This window comes from Thunnus albacares, chromosome 11, assembly GCF_914725855.1.
Source record: "Thunnus albacares chromosome 11, fThuAlb1.1, whole genome shotgun sequence".
NCBI lineage: Eukaryota > Metazoa > Chordata > Actinopteri > Scombriformes > Scombridae > Thunnus > Thunnus albacares.
In genome coordinates this window covers 23,254,891-23,274,218 of record NC_058116.1, presented here as the reverse complement: position 1 = coordinate 23,274,218, position 19,328 = coordinate 23,254,891, and the positions used below count along the sequence as shown (strand labels likewise).

Below are 19,328 nucleotides of genomic sequence, written 5' to 3'. Positions count from 1 at the left end.
TGTGGGTTGCAGCGTAATCTCTGAAACACTACAAGACACTACGATGAAAAACTGAATCTCAGTCAGGAATGATGCGGAACTGGATCTGAAAGAGGACATATGCACGTTTCCAGGTCTATATTTTCATTCTGGGGCTCTACTGGAATAACCCCAACCCTAACCCTTTGCATGATTTACAGTTCAAAGTGCCTCAGTTCAGCCTCTGTCTGAAACAGGCCATTTTAGCTCCTGTCTCTTTAAGGCCCCCCTCCCAATGAGCCCACTCATACATAAACAAACAATAGTAGTCAGATTTTGCTTCTTTTTCCTGTTCTTTACTCAATATATAAACTTCTGAAATACATCCATACATGTTAGACCCCGAATCTGATAAGGCGAACAACATGTGGAACAACCTTTGGAATGCAAATGAAGCGTTCAGAGCAGGTTGAAGCCCTGGCTTTTGACATGAAAGCAGCTTTTTTACACAACTTTGATTATGTTTAAGAGAGACACCTGACATAATAACAGTATATAAATGATAAAAAAAACACAAAAAGCATGTTATGTCCCCTTTAAGGACATCTGCAGAAAAAAAATACACTTTATACATCTTCTAATGCACCTTAAATTGAATTTCAGACCAGCTATTAAATAAAGTGGCTGCCTCCAAAACGTAGTCTAGGCTTGGATGCTTGGATGCTTGGATGCTTGGATGATTAACATTGTGAAATTGTAAGTAGATGAAATAAAAAGGACAACAGCAAATAAAGATACCACTGTGTTCTGTAAAGCAGATAGATACAGCAAAGCTTTGGCAGTACAAGCTACAATTAACAATTAGAGATTGTTGTGGTTGTTGGCCAATAGAGGTATTTTTCATTCAGTTACAGTGTTTATTACACTGTAACAGTGATTTTTTCATGTAGATGCATTTTCCATGTAGATGCCTGCTTTATTACTACCTGTCCTGATACACTACACTGATTCAAAAAGTGAGACAAAGATATTTAATTATTTAATTGATCATCTGATACTGTACATCCTTATTAGGACCTTTTACCATCTGGTCCCATGACATGTAGTTAATGTCTGAGGCCTTTGTGTTAACAAACACCGACCCTGAAAGTCTAATATGATCATGCTGTAATGAATTAATTTGGGGGCATGGATAATATGTGTATAAAGGGCTTAATCACTGTGGTATGTTTATAATAGGGTTTTTTGGGGGGATTTGGGAAAGCATGGTAGCCATGGACAAAGGCAGTCAAAACAGTCCAACACAGGAATGCATGCACACACACCCAAGTCTGTGGTCATGCCAATAATCAGTCGGGAATGAAAAAAAACATATTTGTTTTTCAGTCGTTATAAAGGCTGTTAAAACAGAAGAGAACCAGATGTGATGACGAACAATAAGATGTTTATAGCAGAGGAGGCTGCTATACTCCACCAGCCATAGTCACAAACTGTTTTCTGCAATCTTTATTCCTGTTTAAATAGCATATGTCTGCCAGATATTATAATTTTACAACCCCAAATTTAGATGCACATTTTAAGTTATACATATACTGTATATACTAGAGATAATACAAGCTCACATGGATATGTAAGACTGTGGTGTTTAAAATGGGACGATACTGCCCCCTGCTGTGGAAAATAGGAACAAAATTACAATCATGCTTTTCTGTATATTTAGCTATCTTTTTGAAGTAAAATATAGAAATAATAAAGAATGATAATAATAGAATGATAATGTAGTTGTTTAAGCATAGATATTAAGACTTTTGGTATCAGGCTTATTTCATTATATCATTCCTAAAATTAACACTAATGATTATAAAATGTGGGCAAACATATTTTTGTCAGAAAGACTACAATACATTACAAACAGCATAGATGCAGAAATAAATATTTCGGTTGTAAGCACAATTATCATCTCTAAACTTTTTGAATATAGATCATCCTCTTGAATGTCAGCTGTGCAAGCCTTTGCAAGCATACAGCAAAAATATTTTTATTCAAAGACAGACATGCTGGCTGTTCTCAGAGAGGTTTGACACCACAAGAATGTATAGTATCTCTTTCTGTCTACTAATTTGGTGGCACAACCTTATATGATGACGTTTTCACTGTCTTACACCAAGACCCCTGTGGTGAGAAACACAGCCATCATAGTGCTCCATATCTTCATAACATTACCAGTAACTGTGATGACAGCAGCGTTAGGGAGGGTACTGCTGTTAAAGGCCTTGGCGTGAACATATGTAATGATGGAAAGAGCTCCTGCGTAGGCCTCCTCACAGGCTGGCTGAATCTGCTCTTCTGGCAGCAAGTGGCTGAAGTTACCTGGAGGACCATTTAATGACACCAAAATATAGTAAAAGCCAGCACATAACGTTTGACTGATGACTACAGTCCACGTTAACGAGGTCCAACTCACCTTTGTCTCGCAGCTCAAAGGTGTAAGAGAATGGGATGCCACTGAGACGAGCCCAGTCACGACTTGAACCTGAATTCGCATCTGAGGATGAAAGAGACAAAGAGAGAACATTTTTCAGAGGAGGGAGAGAAGGTGGGATAAAAGCAAAAAAGCATCAGTTAAGTTGATCCTACAGCCCTATTTTCCTTCTTCGCACATTCCTCTGATATCAAAGTAGTCATCTCCCTTTTGGTTTGAATAATCTAATCATTATGTCTTTTTGTTGCCTTTCTTTTTGGCTGGACTGCAGGGACCAGCCCTATAAATGCGAATGTCTGTCCCTGACCGACAAAGGCTGACCAATGGTGTAACTTCACAGCCATTTTATACACGGTCCAGTCATATTTAGTCAATTACTAGGCCTTGATCTAGTCTTGTTGTACAAACACTAACTTGTGCGCTATTTGTATATCCATTTAGCTGTTGCTGTATCTTGGCTCTCTATTGTCCAAAATGGGGTATGCTGCATATCACAGTCTGCTCAAATCAACAAAGCTTTGAAATTAGAATCCAGTTACTCCAAACTAAACTGTATGTTGTACAGAAGGACTGAAAAGGAGGACAAGATGTTGTTGTTTCATGCTATTGCACTCATTCACGATGAACATTAACACATCTCATTATTTATATTTAGGGTGCTCAAGAATAAGAACCTCAAAGTGACTTATTAAAGATCGAACTGTGCGCTAGTATCTGCTATTTATGACAGGTAAGGACAGGAGAGAACAGGTCTTACAGAGGATCTGTGGAGACGTTCCTACGGTGTAGTTCATTCCATGCACCTTCTTCATTTCGGCTGCTGCTGCCTCACCAACTGAAACCTGTACAGTTCACAAAGACTTTGGTAAACCAAATTCCCGTACTCTCTGTTAGATGAAATCTTACTAGGGAATATGGCTGATACAGTATTGTATGGCTGACAATGGGAAGTGTCTGAAATGTTTTAGCAGTGCACTGCACAAAATTTCAGATGGATACTGTTAAGAAATGGTTAGCAGTTAAAATCAGGAGAAGACATAGCATAGCTTGGACTATAATGACCTTTTTGATAATGTCGACATCTCTCAACCAACATCTTTCTTTCTCAACTGTCCTCAAAAACCTCCACAGCTGTAGATTATAAAAGCTGTGCATCATTTGCCCAGAAGTTTACTCCTCAACGCAATACAAATTCACACACTAACCAGTTCATTGTAGTTGGGTGCATAAATCTCAGGGTGGCCATATGGCAGGAGTATAAGTTGTCCAGCAGAATGGATGGTGAGGAAAAGTAGAGTCTGTTTAATCATCTTACCTACATGCATACATACATACAGAGCAAACAAAACAAAAAAATGAATGATTGATATCAAGCTGAAGTAACAATGTTTAACCTCTTAAAGGTACATCTTTGAGCTGAGAGATCTAGGTAATTTTTATGCCATTTTATAGATAGATAGTTAGCTAGCTAGATAATTACCGACAAAGTCCATCACAGCTTTAGCCTCAGGCTCTGATCCTGGTGATTCCCCACAGTAGGTGAGTGCACAACTGTTAAATGACACTCCAACCGCTGAGGAAAGAAACAAAAGAGCTTCAGATTAAACTATAAATGTTGAGGTTAAGTCTGAAAGGAACAACAAAAAACATCAACACATTACTCACAGATGTTTTTTATTTTTATTTTTTATAGGTTTAGTTTAAGTTTAAGTTGGATAAAAATAAATTGTATATGAATGTGAATTCATTGAGACAAGTTTGTTAACACTGTAGGTGTCAGAGAGATTGAGTGGTGAGTATCAGTAACATGTGAATTGACTTGGGAGTCTCTTAAAAGTTTAGTATTCGTCAAGGTTTTGTTACAAACCAGAGTACAGATCAGAAAATGAGCTACAGCAGTAATCATTGAAACACAGGTATTGATCGACAACCTTATTAACATCCATGTAGATTTATTGTGGTAATTATGTGCTTTGGGGACAGTAAATATGCCCCTTTGCACCTTTTAAGTATAGCAGCCTGACATGACAATATCAAGCTAGTTTTTGTTAGTAGAAAAATTAGACATCTTGTTGAAAATTGGTTGAGTCTATGTGTTGTTTTAAGCACATTCTGCCTGTCTGCAAAATTTGTAACACTAAATTTGAATATGACACCATGTTTTATGTGTAATTGGCCTTTATGGTTTATTAATGGTAGTCTGACAAAGTGAACATAGATAGATAGCTGGTGCCACCAAATAAAATCATATAATCAAATATTATTCAACTTAGTCATACTCACTTCCCCAGTTGGCATTAAAGTTTCTGTTGAGGTCAACACCGTAACAGCTACCACCTGGAGGAGGGGGGGAACGAGACTTTCTCCACAGACGAGTCTACATGGAAATCACATGCAAAGAGGTCAGTTTGATTGTGCATGGTTAATGAATTGTGAAGTCACTCAGTTATTGTCACAGCTGTGACTATAATATAATTCTAAGTTAACTAAGGAAACATAAGTTGGAGAGAAGTCATTCAGTAAGTCAGTGTTGCTTCCTGGATCTAAGTGAATTAAATGAACCGTATTAACTGAAAAATGATTATCAATAATAAAACCTGAAAAGGACTCACACTGTCATTGGCCCAGGTGAATATATATCCATCCACATTGATCACAGGAGTAACATAGACGTCAACATTCTGCAGCATCTGCTCCAGCTTTTCATTGGTTTTGTATGACTGCACAATCTGACCAGAAGGAAATTTAAACACTGTTAACGCTGATAATGTATTCATTGTTTTTGTGCATATGTAGCATCCAAATTATGTTTCAATGTACAAACCTCTTTGACAAACCACTGACAGAAGGCGGGGGCGATCCACTCACGAGCATGAATACCACAGTCAACCCATATCACCTTCTTCTCTTTGCCCTTCGGGTTTTCTAGTCCCAACTAGAGATGCACAACAGAACCATGAGTATTGTCAACATACCCTGGTTTAATTATCTATTCTATCATTTTGTTTGAGATACTGCCGTTCCAAATTGCAGCTAAAAGCCACCTTACAACGTTCTTTCCACCTACATTAATGTTTCACATCTTGTTCTCAGGTTTCAGTCTATCACAGAGCTAACACATACAGACAGACAGATAAATAACATGATTTCTCTCCAGTGATAAGCTGGACATTGGCCTTTAAACATGTCAGGGATTTTGGATGTTTATGTTTCAGGGATCAAAGTGACCTGTTTTTTGTGGGTTGAATTTGTAGTAGTGCCCCTGTGACATAGCATACATGTAATTTTTTTGTAACGACACATCTCGTTAATTTCCTCAGTGTTGCTCTCATCTACAGAGCTCTATATTGCAAAAATCACAATCACCTCCTCACCTACAAAACAAACACTATAACAACACAGCATTAACAACCTAAACCAGACAAACAAAACAGAGAAAACACAGGCGTCTGTTTTCAAGGATATTGATCCAAAATGTGTCAGCCAGTGTGGCCTTCAATTTGTGCTTATTAGTAGCTCCTATCACCTCCAAGAGCCTGCTGATAGCTGTGCTATAAAGCACAGTCTGAGCTCCAGCGAGACGTTTCTGATCTACTGCTTGCCTTCAGCCTCTCATAAATGTCCTTGCAAAAATATGAGATTCTGCTCTGCTCTTGTAACCCGCTGGTTGTACATGTTCCTTCCAGACACCATGACTGCAATCTTAAAATATTCACCAAATCCCCACATCACAGCCCATCCCTGTGGGCTCCTGAGTTAAGTAGGCATTTACACCACAGACTCCTGTATTTTCTGTTTGAAGGAAGGTAATTTATTCTAAAGGACCTATATTTGTATGACTGGATCTTGTGCACTCTTTAATTTAGATCATTTGTTCTTTGGTTTAGCACACAATTTTACCCCTTATAACAACACTTGCAGTTGCAGTGAGCTAAACACCGGGATGATCCTTAACTTAATCTGAACATGTTGCTTAAAAGCAGTAGGAGTATCTGGCATTTGCATAAACGTGAGTCACAATAGTTCATATATCACAAGTAGGATTACATGTGAAGGTATAGAAGTCAGCAGAGTTTCAGTGTGTTGTACATCATCATGACTAACAGGGACACTTGGAATAAAACATCACACACTTTACTTGTGATTTCATACTCATGTGTGGCTACAAACCACTAGATGTCACTGTTTTTGTTGCTCCAAAACAAGAAGATACAAAGAAATGTGTCAAATACCTTCAGCAGTGTGATGTTTCTTCCTTCATAGGTGTGTCCATAGACAGTAGAGGAAATCAGTTCGGGGTTCCTTTGCTTCACATCTTCCATCCAGCGGTATATCTGTATTGCAATTTAATTAGTGTGATAATTAAATTTGATAATGGCATTTATAGCTTCATGTGGCCAAGGTCCATGTGTAATCTACAAAGATTAAAGCGATAAAAGCGAACATGATTTCAAACTAAAACTACAGTGGAGACTGATTGAATGTGTGCAATCTCAACTAATAAAACTACAGAATGTACAACTTAGAGTACATGTATTTGAATATAACCTTACCTCATCCATAGGGTGATATTTGGTGTAGTCATAATTCCACATTGATTCCAAACCATCCACTAAACTAAAAAAATTAACAGAATTACAAATACATGATTTATTAGATTTTTAATTATCAAAAAATACCCCTTCAGTATGTCAACATTTAGCATATTTAATAGTGAATTAGCAAAAGTTTGTGTTAAATCTGAGGCCATTAAATACTTTCTATAAGAAAAGGAAAACATTAGATACTGTATAAAGTTCAGAGAAATGGTGTAGCCTAGCTGTGAATACACACAGCAACATATTAACCCTTACATACTATTCAGGTCTAATTTCACCCATATTTGCATTTAGTAACAGTAAAACATCCTAAACACCATTCTTTTAGAGTTAAGTTTTGTGACTTTCCCAAAAGTGACCCATAATATAAAGAAATTAAAATATTTTAACTTTAAAAAAAAAAAAACGTATTAAAAAAAAAAAATCACCATTCAAAACTGTTGCTGCATTCATCTCATTCAATAACATTCACTGAAATCATGATGACTGTCATGTTCTCATGTTTTATGTAACACAGGACTATAATAGTGTGATTATCTCTGCCAGATGTAAGCCCGGAGGGGATAATACGTGTGGTTGTGTGTGTGTGAGTGTGTCTGTGTATTTGTCTGCAATTAATCTAAGATACTACTGAACCCATCAGCCTAATATTTTTTGCGCACAGTCATGACTGTATGCTCAAGGACCTCTCGTGGTTACTGTGATTCACAATCTTTTGAAAAAACCTATTTACGTCATTCCTTATGAGCCTATCATAAAGCTTAGACTTTCCAGCAGTCCTCGCAATATAACGACGTGTTATGAAATAGCATTTTTGGCAATCGGCTCGGATAAAAACAAGGCCCATCTAGGTCTGTCGTAGACCACATTTTGGCCTTTGTCATGGCTCAAAAACTGATCCATAGAAAAGTTTGGTCTAATTAATTAATTCCATACCCGATATGTCATGATCCACCAAAGTTAGGCACGATACGACATCAATAAATCCCCATTTCTGGTATATTCACTGCCATCTTGAATGTACACACTTGGCGGAGATCTGCACTGCATTGAATTAAATATATATTTGTGATTCAGATGTTACTGTGGGGATACTGTGAAGAGTCAGAATATGAACAGTATGTAAGGGTTAAATATATACTAAGCATCTAAAATTATGTGTATCCTTAACTCAGAAAGGAGAAGCAACTGCAGATAATTTGAGGTATTGTCACTTTTGTTTAATAAATTTCTAAATTCATTCACAAAATGAAATAAAAATTGCTTGGACACAATTGTTAAGCTTGAACACAATGATAACTTTAATAGTTAAGCAGTAAACTCAACACAACTCACCTATGAGAAGTCTCCAAACCACCGTTTATTAGCAGGAACAAACCTAGAATCCAAAGTTTAAGTTTCATTTTCTCCGTTTGCACGTTCTTGCTTATATTTCTCCTGTCAAGCAGACACCTTACTCAGTGTTGTACCTGCTCCAGCTGCACTAACACTGCTGTCACTCTCTTCCTGTAGCAGCAGTAGCTTTTGTTCAAACAGGTGACCTTAGATCATCATGTCACCATGTTGACAAAAATATTTACAGCTACATATTAACAGCTATGAGGGATTATGGGAGAGAGAACTATGAATCAGTTATGTATTAACCTTTATCAATTGTCCAGTAAAGTTATATAACAGCTGATATCACAAGGTATTAGGCCTATGGTAGCAGTGCAATGAGCAATACTTACCAACTGCCTCTCATGTCGGAACATAGACATTTAACATGACCAAAAGTCATGTTTCCAATCACAAATCAGGGAGTACATGATAGTAAAAATACATATTTAAACTACAAATTTTGCAGTGAGCCTGTGTTTTGCAGTGACAGAGCTAGACTGCATTCTGCACCATCAGGCGCTGATGGATAAACGTGCCATTCATTCCTGAACTGTCCTGTGTGTCTGTTGTTGTTGTTGTTGTCCCCCTGTTTCTACTCACGTGGATAATGTAATTGACAGACTCATTCAGGCTAGGATAAGTGCAGGGAAAGGGGGGATGGACGATGGACATTACAAGTTAGGATATTGTGTGGCTTCGTAGTCTTGGACATTTACAGACTTTTCAGTTTGGAAATATTTTGATTTCCTGAGGATTGTGGAAGGAACCTGTGGCAGGAGGTGTGACTGTCGTGAGATCAGGAAGGATATCCATTGTTGAAACCTTTCGGAAAGAAGCCAATGGGTGCCAAGTATACCGTCTGCTGCTGTCGCTACTATCTGAACCACAGCAGAGAGGAGAAAAATGCTATTTTGCGGTGAGACACTTCTTTCCTGCAGTGATCCTAAATCTTTAGATTTTTCTTTTAATCTTCATTCATTTTAATGCACTCAAATCAAACACAATTTGTTGAGTTTCAAGATCTTAATGTCCTGCTTTTAAACCAGTCAATGTCCTCTTATTCTTTTCTCGTATCCAGAATGCGCACCACCAAAGTTTCCAGGCCACCAGAGCAGTTATCCAGTGAGTCCAGCGACAGTGACAGAGAGGTGGAGAGCCTTTTTGGGCCGCAGCCTTCGAGAAGGAGTCCACGCAGCAACCAGCAAAGCCAGATGATCAGTGAAAACCCATGGGCGAGCATAAACAGACCCTGTGACTCTCCCATCAGGCAAGGATCCGACAGAGAGTTAGAGGCTTTTATCAACATGAGAGACCGGGCTGACAAGGCAACAGAGGTGAGACGAAGCTGTGTTGTTGGGATAAACACACACACATAGACACAAAGAGAAAGCAGAAGTGTATGTTATTTTTTCATTCATAAAAATGACAAAAATCAGGCATTTACAGATTATTACAGAGCTCCCTCACCAAGATATAACACATACTAGAGTAGAACTGAATCTAGACAGGACATAGGATACACTTTTTAAAGTTTCTTACTGTTATTTCGTTATTTAGATTCACCATATGGTTGAATCCTGAATGTTTTTGAGATTAAGTATGGTTTTTATTGTTAACTATACACTAAAAATGTTGTGAAATAATGATTTACAAGAAAAGATTACTGTTGTAATCATCTACAGTATCAATCACTTTCATCTGTTCATTAGCACATTCTTTGAAATGATCTGTGAGAGCTCCTCATCACCTTTTTGGGTGATATGGTGTCTGGAAAATGGAGTCACAGTAGAGGGCACCACTTTTTTCTATGTATAGTACATGTACAACTGTGAGTGTACATAGTAGACTAACGGGATGATGGACATGCAGCAACAGATTTTATATTTTACACTTGAAAGCCATTTTTATAAGTATCAGTTTAATTGCTTGTGTTTTTATCCATATAACACTCTTATTAAATTGATATTAGCTTTATTGATGACTAGCTTTATTACTGAAATGTGAAGAACTGTGAAAGAGACCCATCTAACATCATCTATTGTCTCAGTTATAGTGAATCCATGAATCCTTTTTGCATTATTTTTGTGCATATAGCTTTAGTTTCTCCACAGTGAACATTTACATTCTCACAAAGATATACTGTGTATCTTAGTACCCAAAAGATTGTACTACCGGGAGGTACCATAATTCAGTAATTCACTCCCTCTTTCTTATCTGCTTCACCGCAGCTCTCTAATGTCATTATCCAATGAGGGGAGAGGACATACACAGGTGGTGGCTCTCAAAGAAGTCTTTCATGTTGACTCATATCCGTAAACGAACTTGAGCCAGATTCCAAAATAACTTAATATCAACCTTATCGCATTAGAAGAAATGAACTTTAGAAGAAGTGTGTTTACGGCTACATCTTGTGCTTAAATATTTTAAAAGGATGTTTGAAGAGTGCCATACATGCACCATGTGGTTTGTGTATATGTTTAACACATCATTCAGTATTCAGTATAGCTATAACTGATGCCTGACAAGTAGGATGTTGTCATAGGTCTGCTAAAGCTTCAAATGGGTTGACCAGTAGGCATGAAGCTTTTCATTAACATTTATGGAGGAAGGGCAAGTCTGGTCAATTTAATTAAGTTGTTTTAATTGACAATGAACTTTGTGAGAAACAGCTTCTCAGCACTGATCTTACCACAGGTCAGTGTAGGTGATTGAGCTTTTTTCTAGTTTGTGGTCTGTCCTCATTCCAAAAGAAGACACACACACACACACACACACACACACACACACACACACACACACACACACACACACACACACACGCACACACAGAGGCAACATGCTACTTTATTCACTTACTCAATCAGTGAGCCAGGAATTCTCACACAGTGAGTTACTGTAGGTTTTTTTTTTATCACAAAGTTAAAGTCCCTTAAACTTCATAACTGAATTTTAAAAACTGCCTCCTCCTCGTCATACTAGGAATAATTTTGTGAGGGCGGCACCACTGAAGAAGAATGAACTGTAGCTGACCCCAGGTCTTCAGCAGAAAACTTTCTTGTGGAGCTGTGCTTGATTCATTTAAATAATGTGACCAGAAAGTTGTTATTGCTATTTGCATACACTCAAACACGGTTTTTAATAATTGATGAGTCATTTTTTCCTCAGAGGGAATTCATTGGGAATGTCGTTCAGAGGACGTTTTCTCAAAATGTCAGGACTGCACCTCTGTGAAACTCCACAAAAGAGCTGTCAGTGTCTGAGCAGATATTGAGTTTGATGAACATGTGATAGGCAGTTTTCAAATTCAGAATAGCAGGCTGCAGGACACAGAGGGTACATTGTTATTAAATGAATTCCCTGGTGGAGATGTGGGCCAAACAGTCTGGCTGGCCATTCAAAGAGAATATTCACTGAACCCTTGCAATCGTGCTGCGAAACTGCGTTTAATATTAGCACAAACAAACTGAGGATGGCTCTGCTACATTCAAAGGCGATTAAGCTCTCAGGGAATAAAAATAGCTCAGTAAATAAAGTAGGACATGCCAGTCGGTAAACTTTCTGCTTTTTATAATTAACAGTTACAGTTTTGATTATTTAACAGGTAACCTGGTGTCAATGTACAGTTTAAAGGATGGGTTGACAAATTTTCAAGTCTATTCTTAAACAACAGTCAGGTGCCCAAATGAACTGAAATGAATTGAAATGTTTTTTTTTGTAATAATTCCTCTTGTTCATACTGACCGTTGGATGATCCCTTCATTATGCACTTACAATGTAAATGATGGGGGACAAAATCCACAGTCCTCTATTTAAAAGTTGATTTAAAAGTTGATCTGAAGCTAACATGAAGCTTCAGCCATCCAAAATAGTCAAATTGAGTAAATATCTTTCAACGTTACAGTCTTTTTAGTGCCAAAGTCTCTGTTTTTGTTACTATATTTCCACCGCAGCTCAACAGGGAAACACTGTCCAAGGAAACACAAAAAGGGAATTTGATGCTAAAACGACTGTAAATGTGTCAGATATCTACTTGATATGACAAAACGACTGTGTGGACACACTGTGGATTTTGGCCCCCATCACTTACATTGAAAGCACATTTAAAGTAAATCTTTTAATAGCCGGTATGAACAGTAGGAATGATTACAGTGAAGAAAACCTCTCTCACTGTTCATTGGGGTTGTGCTAGCATTACATGATGTCACCAAACTCCCATGAACTAAAGAGATTGATATAATCAAAAATATTTTGTCTCACAACAGGCCTTTTCCATGGAAAACCTGTTGACATGTTACAGAAGGTGTAAATAATAAGGCTTTCTGGGACACTTGAATGGAACAGAGCCATTGTTAATGTTGCCTGACTGATTTATTAGTTTGATTGATTAGTTGATTAACATACATATCTCCCTCTAATCTTGTTTTTTAAAATAAATGTATATGTGGGTTATTGTGTGTATATATAGTTATTGACTATTTATTAATTAATTCTCTCTCTCCTAAACAAGCTTTGTCTCCCACTATTTCCACATCATTTAAAAAATACCTGTTGTATATGATATATTTGTATTTGTGTGTATGTACCTTTAGGAATGGGAAAAGCTGAATTATGACATATACACTCTGCGCTACGCCCGACGTGAAGTCAGATCTCGATGGAAGAAAATCCTGCTGCAGCTCGGTGAGACACTCTGATGCTTTCCTGTTCAGTTAATATTCGCTCCGGTCAGCTCCAATTTATTACATTCTGTTACATCCTGTCTGCCCGTCCCTATACCTGGGAAGGGTGGGTTCCCTCATATTTCTCTCTGCAGGTTATCAGTGTGAGGTGGATGCCTTGTTGTGTGTGAACAGACAGAGCCGGCTCAGTCGAGACCAGGAGCATCTTAACAGAGCTACTGAACTGTTCAAACAGCTGCTGGACCAGACCTCTCTGTTCCCTCCAGGAACGGGACACCAGAACAGATACCTCTATGTCATGGTACAGACTCACACACACACAAATTGTATTTTTCATTCATAAATACTTCATCAGTCATTAGTAATTGGTGATTAATCCCTAACTAAGTTTCAGAGAGCAGAGCAAGTGTATTCTTTAGGTTTTATGCAATTTGTTTATGGAGAAAAAACATTCACAGTCACACTATATTATGGTCTCCAGTTACCTAAAACAGGAGAACATAACAGCCGTAATTCATTGATTTCAGTGAATGTTATTGATTGTGAAGAATGCAACAACATTTTTGAATGATTTTTGAATTTTTTAATAAATTTGTGTCATATTTAACCTGTTACACCCATTATGTACAAAAATGTGTATCAGCTGCATAGATTTTTTTATAAAAAGTTGAAACATTTCCATATTATTGGTATATTATGGCTTATTTTAGGAGGAGTCATAAAATTTAAGGCTGAAAGAAAGGTGTTAAGGATTTTTCTACTGCTCTCATATGTAAAAAATGGTTCAAATTTGACCTGAACAGTGTGTAAGGGTTAAACAACGGCCCATTTTGGCTTGTTAAAATGTCATTTCCCATTCTAAGAAAATTGATTTCTTTTAATCTCCATAACTTAATAAAAAGAAGGGATGGCTCTGCACTACTCTTAAAAGATGTCATTACATTAATGCTATGTGCAGTGGATCTTACAAAGCATCCATTGTGTCTAATATTAGAACTACAGAACATTTTCACTCTCTTCCTTTTACTCTATCCTCTTTATCTCCCTTCTTGTCTCTCATCATGACTCGCCTGCCTCCATCTTTTTGTCCTCTGCTCACATCTTCTTCAGGACCGCCTGGTGTCCCTGGACAGCGCTGAGGACTTTGTCAGACTGGCCAAAGAAAAATATCCTCAGAAAGACAGCTGAGAGACAGCGACACAAACAAAAAACCAAATAAAGAAACTATAAAACAAATCTTGAGAAGATTAAAAATGTGTCAGCCATTTTGATAGTATTTTAATCATTTTCACATGTTTATTTTATAACACTCCAGCATTTTTCCAGAGTTTTTCTCCACAGTTTTTCTTTAGTTGTGGTGTTATTTTAATGGAAATACTTTCTATTTGATATTTTGGCTGAATTCATTTATTCCACTGCGTATTTGTAAGTTGCACATTTACTGTTAAGCCATGCATGTAACGCTGTATAGAATATTATGCTTAATTTATTTATTTGCTCAAGTTTTACTCAATTTTGTTGCACTAGTACACTGTTGTTCAGCTATTAAAAAAAAGACAAATAATAAGGCATGGGATAGTGGCATTTCCTCAGTGACTGACACTGTGCAGAGGTAGAAAAACAAAAGAATGAAGCACTGCTCTGGTATGGTGAAAATGTATGCAAACAAGTGTCCTTGTGAGTTTGGGTCTATCAACAAACAAGTGGAGGAACTTTCTGGTAAAAATTTTGTTTGTTTGTGTTGCCTTTTTGGTTTTAGGTATATATAAACACTTTGATAAAAAAAAAAGAAACTTAAAAACTTCCTTAACACAGATAACTATTGATTGTACCAATGATAACAAAACAAGCTGTGTGTTTCTCTAATAGTATTTTGTTATTTCTTGTTCACCTTGTCACTAATAAAGTATAATCCAGAGGCAGGAGCTGCCTCAGTCTGTCTCATTCAAACTTACTTGCCTCAGTTTGACACTGTGCTACTAGTTTCGTCCAAAAGATGGCAGCATACAGTCATATTCCAGTGACTCAACTGACAGTTAAAAAAACAAAACTTCAATACTGGCTGGAAACTTCTATATCAGGATGGTGTGAAACTCTTTTACAATATTTAACCCATGAAGTTGTTTCTTTAGAAAAATAAAAAGACAGAGAATACTGAGCATTTGCATTATTGTTTACGATGATGTGGGATGCAGAGGAATTAAGTTAATCAGTAATGTTTAGGAGAGCTTGAAACGCAATTTTGTTTGTTTCAGATTCAAAATAGGAGACGTCACAACATTTTTCCAAACAATAAAAAAGATGAAAATATAAATTCGCATGAACTTCTCACTCTTTGGTTTCTGAACAGAGATTCAAGATTTGTGCACAATGCAGATGATACTCAGAACCATTTTTTGAATAATTTTAGGGGTGTTACTGTATACACTCTCTGAACTGCACACACCCACTTGGGTGACTGCACTGTCTTCAAGTCCAAGGAGTGAGAGACGGCTGATGGTTTTGGTATGTCAAACACACACACACACACATACATGCTTGTGCACACACTTACACAGAAAGAGAGTTTACTCTGACCCAGATATTGTTCTCTCCAAGGCCCCTTCCCAAGTTAGGGAAACAGATGTGGAACTAAAAGAGGGGAGTCATTGGGGGAGGGGAGCAGTACGAGGGGCGGACCAATAGTCTGGCAGCACTGAAAGGCATTGTGCAGCCTGCACCTTTTTCTCATTAAACCACTGTATGTGTGTGCATGTGTGCATTTTACATTGTGCAATGCTGACATCATTCTTTAAACTTTCACTGAAATATTATCCCCCCCCCTCCTCCCCGAAGTGTGCGGGAGGCACTGATCTTCTGTTCTTCTATTTATTGGACTGAAATGTGACTGAAGAAAGAAGTGAATGATTAAGAGGTATGATGTTGGCGCACAAAGAAGAGAGAAAAAAAAAAAGACTACACCATCAAATTCTGGTAGCTGCATGTGTCCACTTCTTAGGGTCAACTGCTCATCTACCTCTGTGTGTGTGTGTGCGTGTGTGTGTGTGTGTGTGTGTGTGTGTGTGTGTGTGTGTGTGTAAGCAGTGGAAAGTAACTAAGTACATTTATTCAAGCACTGTAATTAGGTACAGTTTTGAGGTACTTGTACTTTACTTGAGTATTTCCATTTAGTGCTACTTTATGCTTCCACTCCACTACATTTCAGAGGGAAATATTGTACTTTCTACTCCACTACATTTATTTGACAACTTTAGTTACTTTTCAGATGAAAATTTGACACAATGGAAAATATAACAAGCTTTTAGAATACAACACATTGTTAAAGATGAAACCAGTGGTTTCCAACCTTTTTGGCTTTTGACATTTTACAAAAAGCAGTGTGTAGTCGGGGTCACATTTCACATGTCTATGAGTTGTTAACAGCTCCACCACATTGTGATTTTTCCCTCAACTTCTCACATGGTTTCATTTCAATAAATGTTCAAATGATCCAATATTTCATCATGAATCGAAGATTAGAGAACTAAACTTTTTTTCCTTACTCTTCCATTAATCATCTCACGACCCCTCAGATTTATCTGGTGACCCTTTGACCCTTAGGTTGGGGACCACTGGACTAAACTAGCTTAATGTATATGAAGTAGTTCAAACTAGCTTCACCTCCAGCAGCTACAACAGTAACATGCTGCTTACATGCTGATGCTAATGAGGTCATATATAATAATATATCAGTCAGAGGGACCAAACCACTACTTTTACTGCAATACTTTCACTACATCAAGCTGATAATACTTATGTACTTTTACTTGAGTAGGATTTTTCATGCAGGACTTTAACTTGTAATGGAGTATTTTTTACATTGCTGTATTGGTTGTTTTACTTAAGTAAATATGTAAATCTGTGTACCCCTGTGTCTAAGACAAAATCTGACAAAGTCCAGTGGTCAGGGTGTGGGCATTATGGTCACACACACTCATGGAGACAGTGAGTGTCCCTCTGTGACTCCCGTTGATGGTCAAAAATAATTAGGCTCCAGGAGGTCGTTGTCCACATCACTGCACACAAACACACACACACCCAGAGTGGTGAGCAATGGTGTTCTTGTCATAGCTTCGGGTATTCAGGATGAAGTTATGTCTGAGTAAATTGTCTGTCCATCTTGTCTGTATCCTTACTTTCCATCTCTGCTTGTGTTGTCATTAAATTTTAAGGAATACTTCAATATTTTGGGAAATAACGCCTATTTGCCTTCTTGCTGAGAGAAGATCAATACATGACTGTTCATTAAATAGGACGCCAGAGACAGCAGCCTGTTAGCTTAGCTTATCATGAAGACTGCAAAAAAGGGGGGAAATTTGCCACGAAACATTTTTTGGCACCTTTGGCTCATCCTCAAGAGCCACTTTGGGAATCACTGGTGTAGAATCAGCAGTCCTAAATATGTGTGGGTTAAGCATATCATATTGGATTTTGTGATAAAACTGGTGTCATTTACTGCCCAATTGCTTCTGTGTTATTGGTATGATGTCTCCTTGGTGTCCTTCTCTGTGAAGGTCTCATTCTTCTCAGCCTCTCTCTTGTGTGTGTTTGTGACTAAAAACACTAATAAACAGACATGTTCCTAAGTGTGTGCTGTCTTTCATTGGAACTTCAAAGCTCAAGCAGTTAATAATGCAACTCCATGATTCATGAGGTAGGGAACTTCGTGTTTATGTCTGGATTGAAATCACTGTGCTGCAGTGACTAATGGTTTACTTAATTAAATATCTGTAATGATAAACTATAAAGTGGCACCTAGATTTGGAGGCTATACAGTTGATTCAAGTAAACAAAAGCACTTAAACTACTGATTGGATTATGCAATTAATGTTGGTCAATATAACACTGCTTATTTATTTCCACTGGAGACCAAATATGGTTGTAATCAGTTGACCTTAAGATTGAGTACTCCATAAATAATTCCTAAGTTTGTATAAACAAGTGATGAGTGACGCATCCACACCAGGTTAGTCAGACGCTTTAGGACTGCTGTTGATACATCAGTGTTTTCAATTCTATGATGAAGGCACAAAGAATCTGACTTGGTTAACCATAATTAACTCAGCATTTGAGCATATACAGTAGATTATAAACATCATCTGCTAAACATCAGAGTGTCAACATTCTCACCGTGACCATGTTAGCACGCTAACATTAGCAATAATCTATACAGCTTCAGTCCTGCTAGTGTGGCTGTAGACTCTTGTTTTGGCAAAGATGCTGTGTTTCGGGATGAGGATAAGGGACTGAGCTAGCAGGCAAGAGAAGTCACAAGTAGTTTTTCAAAAAGAGGGTTTTATTTACCCAAAACACACACACAAAAAAAATACAAAAGATGTGTAGCAAAAGTTCTGGGCCCTTAAAAAAGAGATTAACTAAACAGAACTCAACTCATGGTGTGCTAATTTAACAAACTGAACACAATGGGGAACATAATGGCTGATCAGACCACTTGGAAACAAAATGGTTAACACACAAACAACACACCACCAACTGAACTACAAATTACTTTTGTATACTTGTGTGTATTTATTTAACTCATTTACTTATGTTTCTGAAACTTTCTTAATATTTTTAGGAATCTTATATTTTTATTAGTTAAGTTTGTTTAAATCGTTCATTCTACAAGTGCACTGTTTTTGGTTTGGGAGAAAGGGAATTTCATTTCAATGTATGCGCGTACTGAGAAATGACGATAAAGTTATCTTGGATCTTGAAATAAAAAACAGGACAACTCTTTAAAAGGTTTATTTATTAACCAAAGCAAAATTACCAAAACCTTATATACTCTAAAGAAACAAACAAAATATCTAAACTAAGACTTATATTCCCCCCATGATGTGGCGGGCATTTGGTAGAGTCTGACTGGCCACTTCCTGTACTTTGTGGCTCTGCTCTCTGGAGCACATCTTTGCTCAGGCGTGGTAAAATGTCCTCCAGCAGCGGCAACCACAGCACTGGTCATTTTAAAATCAGTTGTGTGGCTGCGAATGTGGCTATCACAGGCAGCAATTATACTGTACATTGTGTCATACTGATTATGTCATAGGGAAGGCAGTTAAGACAATTAAGGCAATTAAATATTTAGCCTGTTCCCCTGAGATGTCTTCTCCTAGTGCAAATGTATCGTAAATACAAGCGGTAACTCCCACGGCTTGAGGTTGAAGCTGCTAGATGCTGGCCGCAAAAAGT

At 37.6% G+C, this 19,328-nt stretch overlaps 2 protein-coding genes across 2 annotated transcripts; one reads left to right on the top strand and one right to left on the bottom strand.

Moving 5' to 3' along the window:
* Positions 1–369: 369 nt before the first annotated feature.
* On the bottom strand, positions 370–8,558 carry LOC122992425 (carboxypeptidase O-like). The gene is made up of 11 exons (XM_044366216.1): positions 8,374–8,558; positions 6,994–7,057; positions 6,673–6,774; positions 5,265–5,375; positions 5,053–5,169; positions 4,724–4,817; positions 3,921–4,013; positions 3,646–3,755; positions 3,198–3,282; positions 2,423–2,503; positions 370–2,328 (listed from the first exon to the last, which is right to left on the bottom strand). The coding sequence occupies exons 1-11, from the start codon at positions 8,439–8,441 to the stop codon at positions 2,117–2,119; spliced, it is 1,137 nt and encodes a 378-aa protein (XP_044222151.1). The 5' UTR covers positions 8,442–8,558; the 3' UTR covers positions 370–2,116.
* Positions 8,559–8,851: 293 nt separating this feature from the next.
* Positions 8,852–15,022, top strand: LOC122992566 (melanoregulin-like). The gene is made up of 5 exons (XM_044366407.1): positions 8,852–9,334; positions 9,497–9,752; positions 13,008–13,098; positions 13,232–13,398; positions 14,208–15,022. The coding sequence occupies exons 1-5, from the start codon at positions 9,258–9,260 to the stop codon at positions 14,283–14,285; spliced, it is 669 nt and encodes a 222-aa protein (XP_044222342.1). The 5' UTR covers positions 8,852–9,257; the 3' UTR covers positions 14,286–15,022.
* The last annotated feature ends 4,306 nt before the right edge of the window (positions 15,023–19,328 follow it).

What these genes read in the sequence shown, in the direction of transcription:
- LOC122992425 (XM_044366216.1), bottom strand. Translation starts at nt 8,441, where the DNA reads ATGAAACTTAAACTTTGGATTCTAGGTTTGTTCCTGCTAATAAACGGT. An exon ending in TCACCTGGGCCAATGACAGT is followed by an intron (nt 4,818 to 5,052) that starts GTGAGTCCTTTT and finishes ATTTCCATGTAG; the next exon opens with ACTCGTCTGTGGAGAAAGTC. An exon ending in AGCTGTGATGGACTTTGTCG is followed by an intron (nt 3,756 to 3,920) that starts GTAATTATCTAG and finishes GTATGCATGTAG; the next exon opens with GTAAGATGATTAAACAGACT.
- LOC122992566 (XM_044366407.1), top strand. Translation starts at nt 9,258, where the DNA reads ATGGGTGCCAAGTATACCGTCTGCTGCTGTCGCTACTATCTGAACCAC. An exon ending in GAGAAAAATGCTATTTTGCG is followed by an intron (nt 9,335 to 9,496) that starts GTGAGACACTTC and finishes TCTCGTATCCAG; the next exon opens with AATGCGCACCACCAAAGTTT. An exon ending in GAAAATCCTGCTGCAGCTCG is followed by an intron (nt 13,099 to 13,231) that starts GTGAGACACTCT and finishes TTCTCTCTGCAG; the next exon opens with GTTATCAGTGTGAGGTGGAT.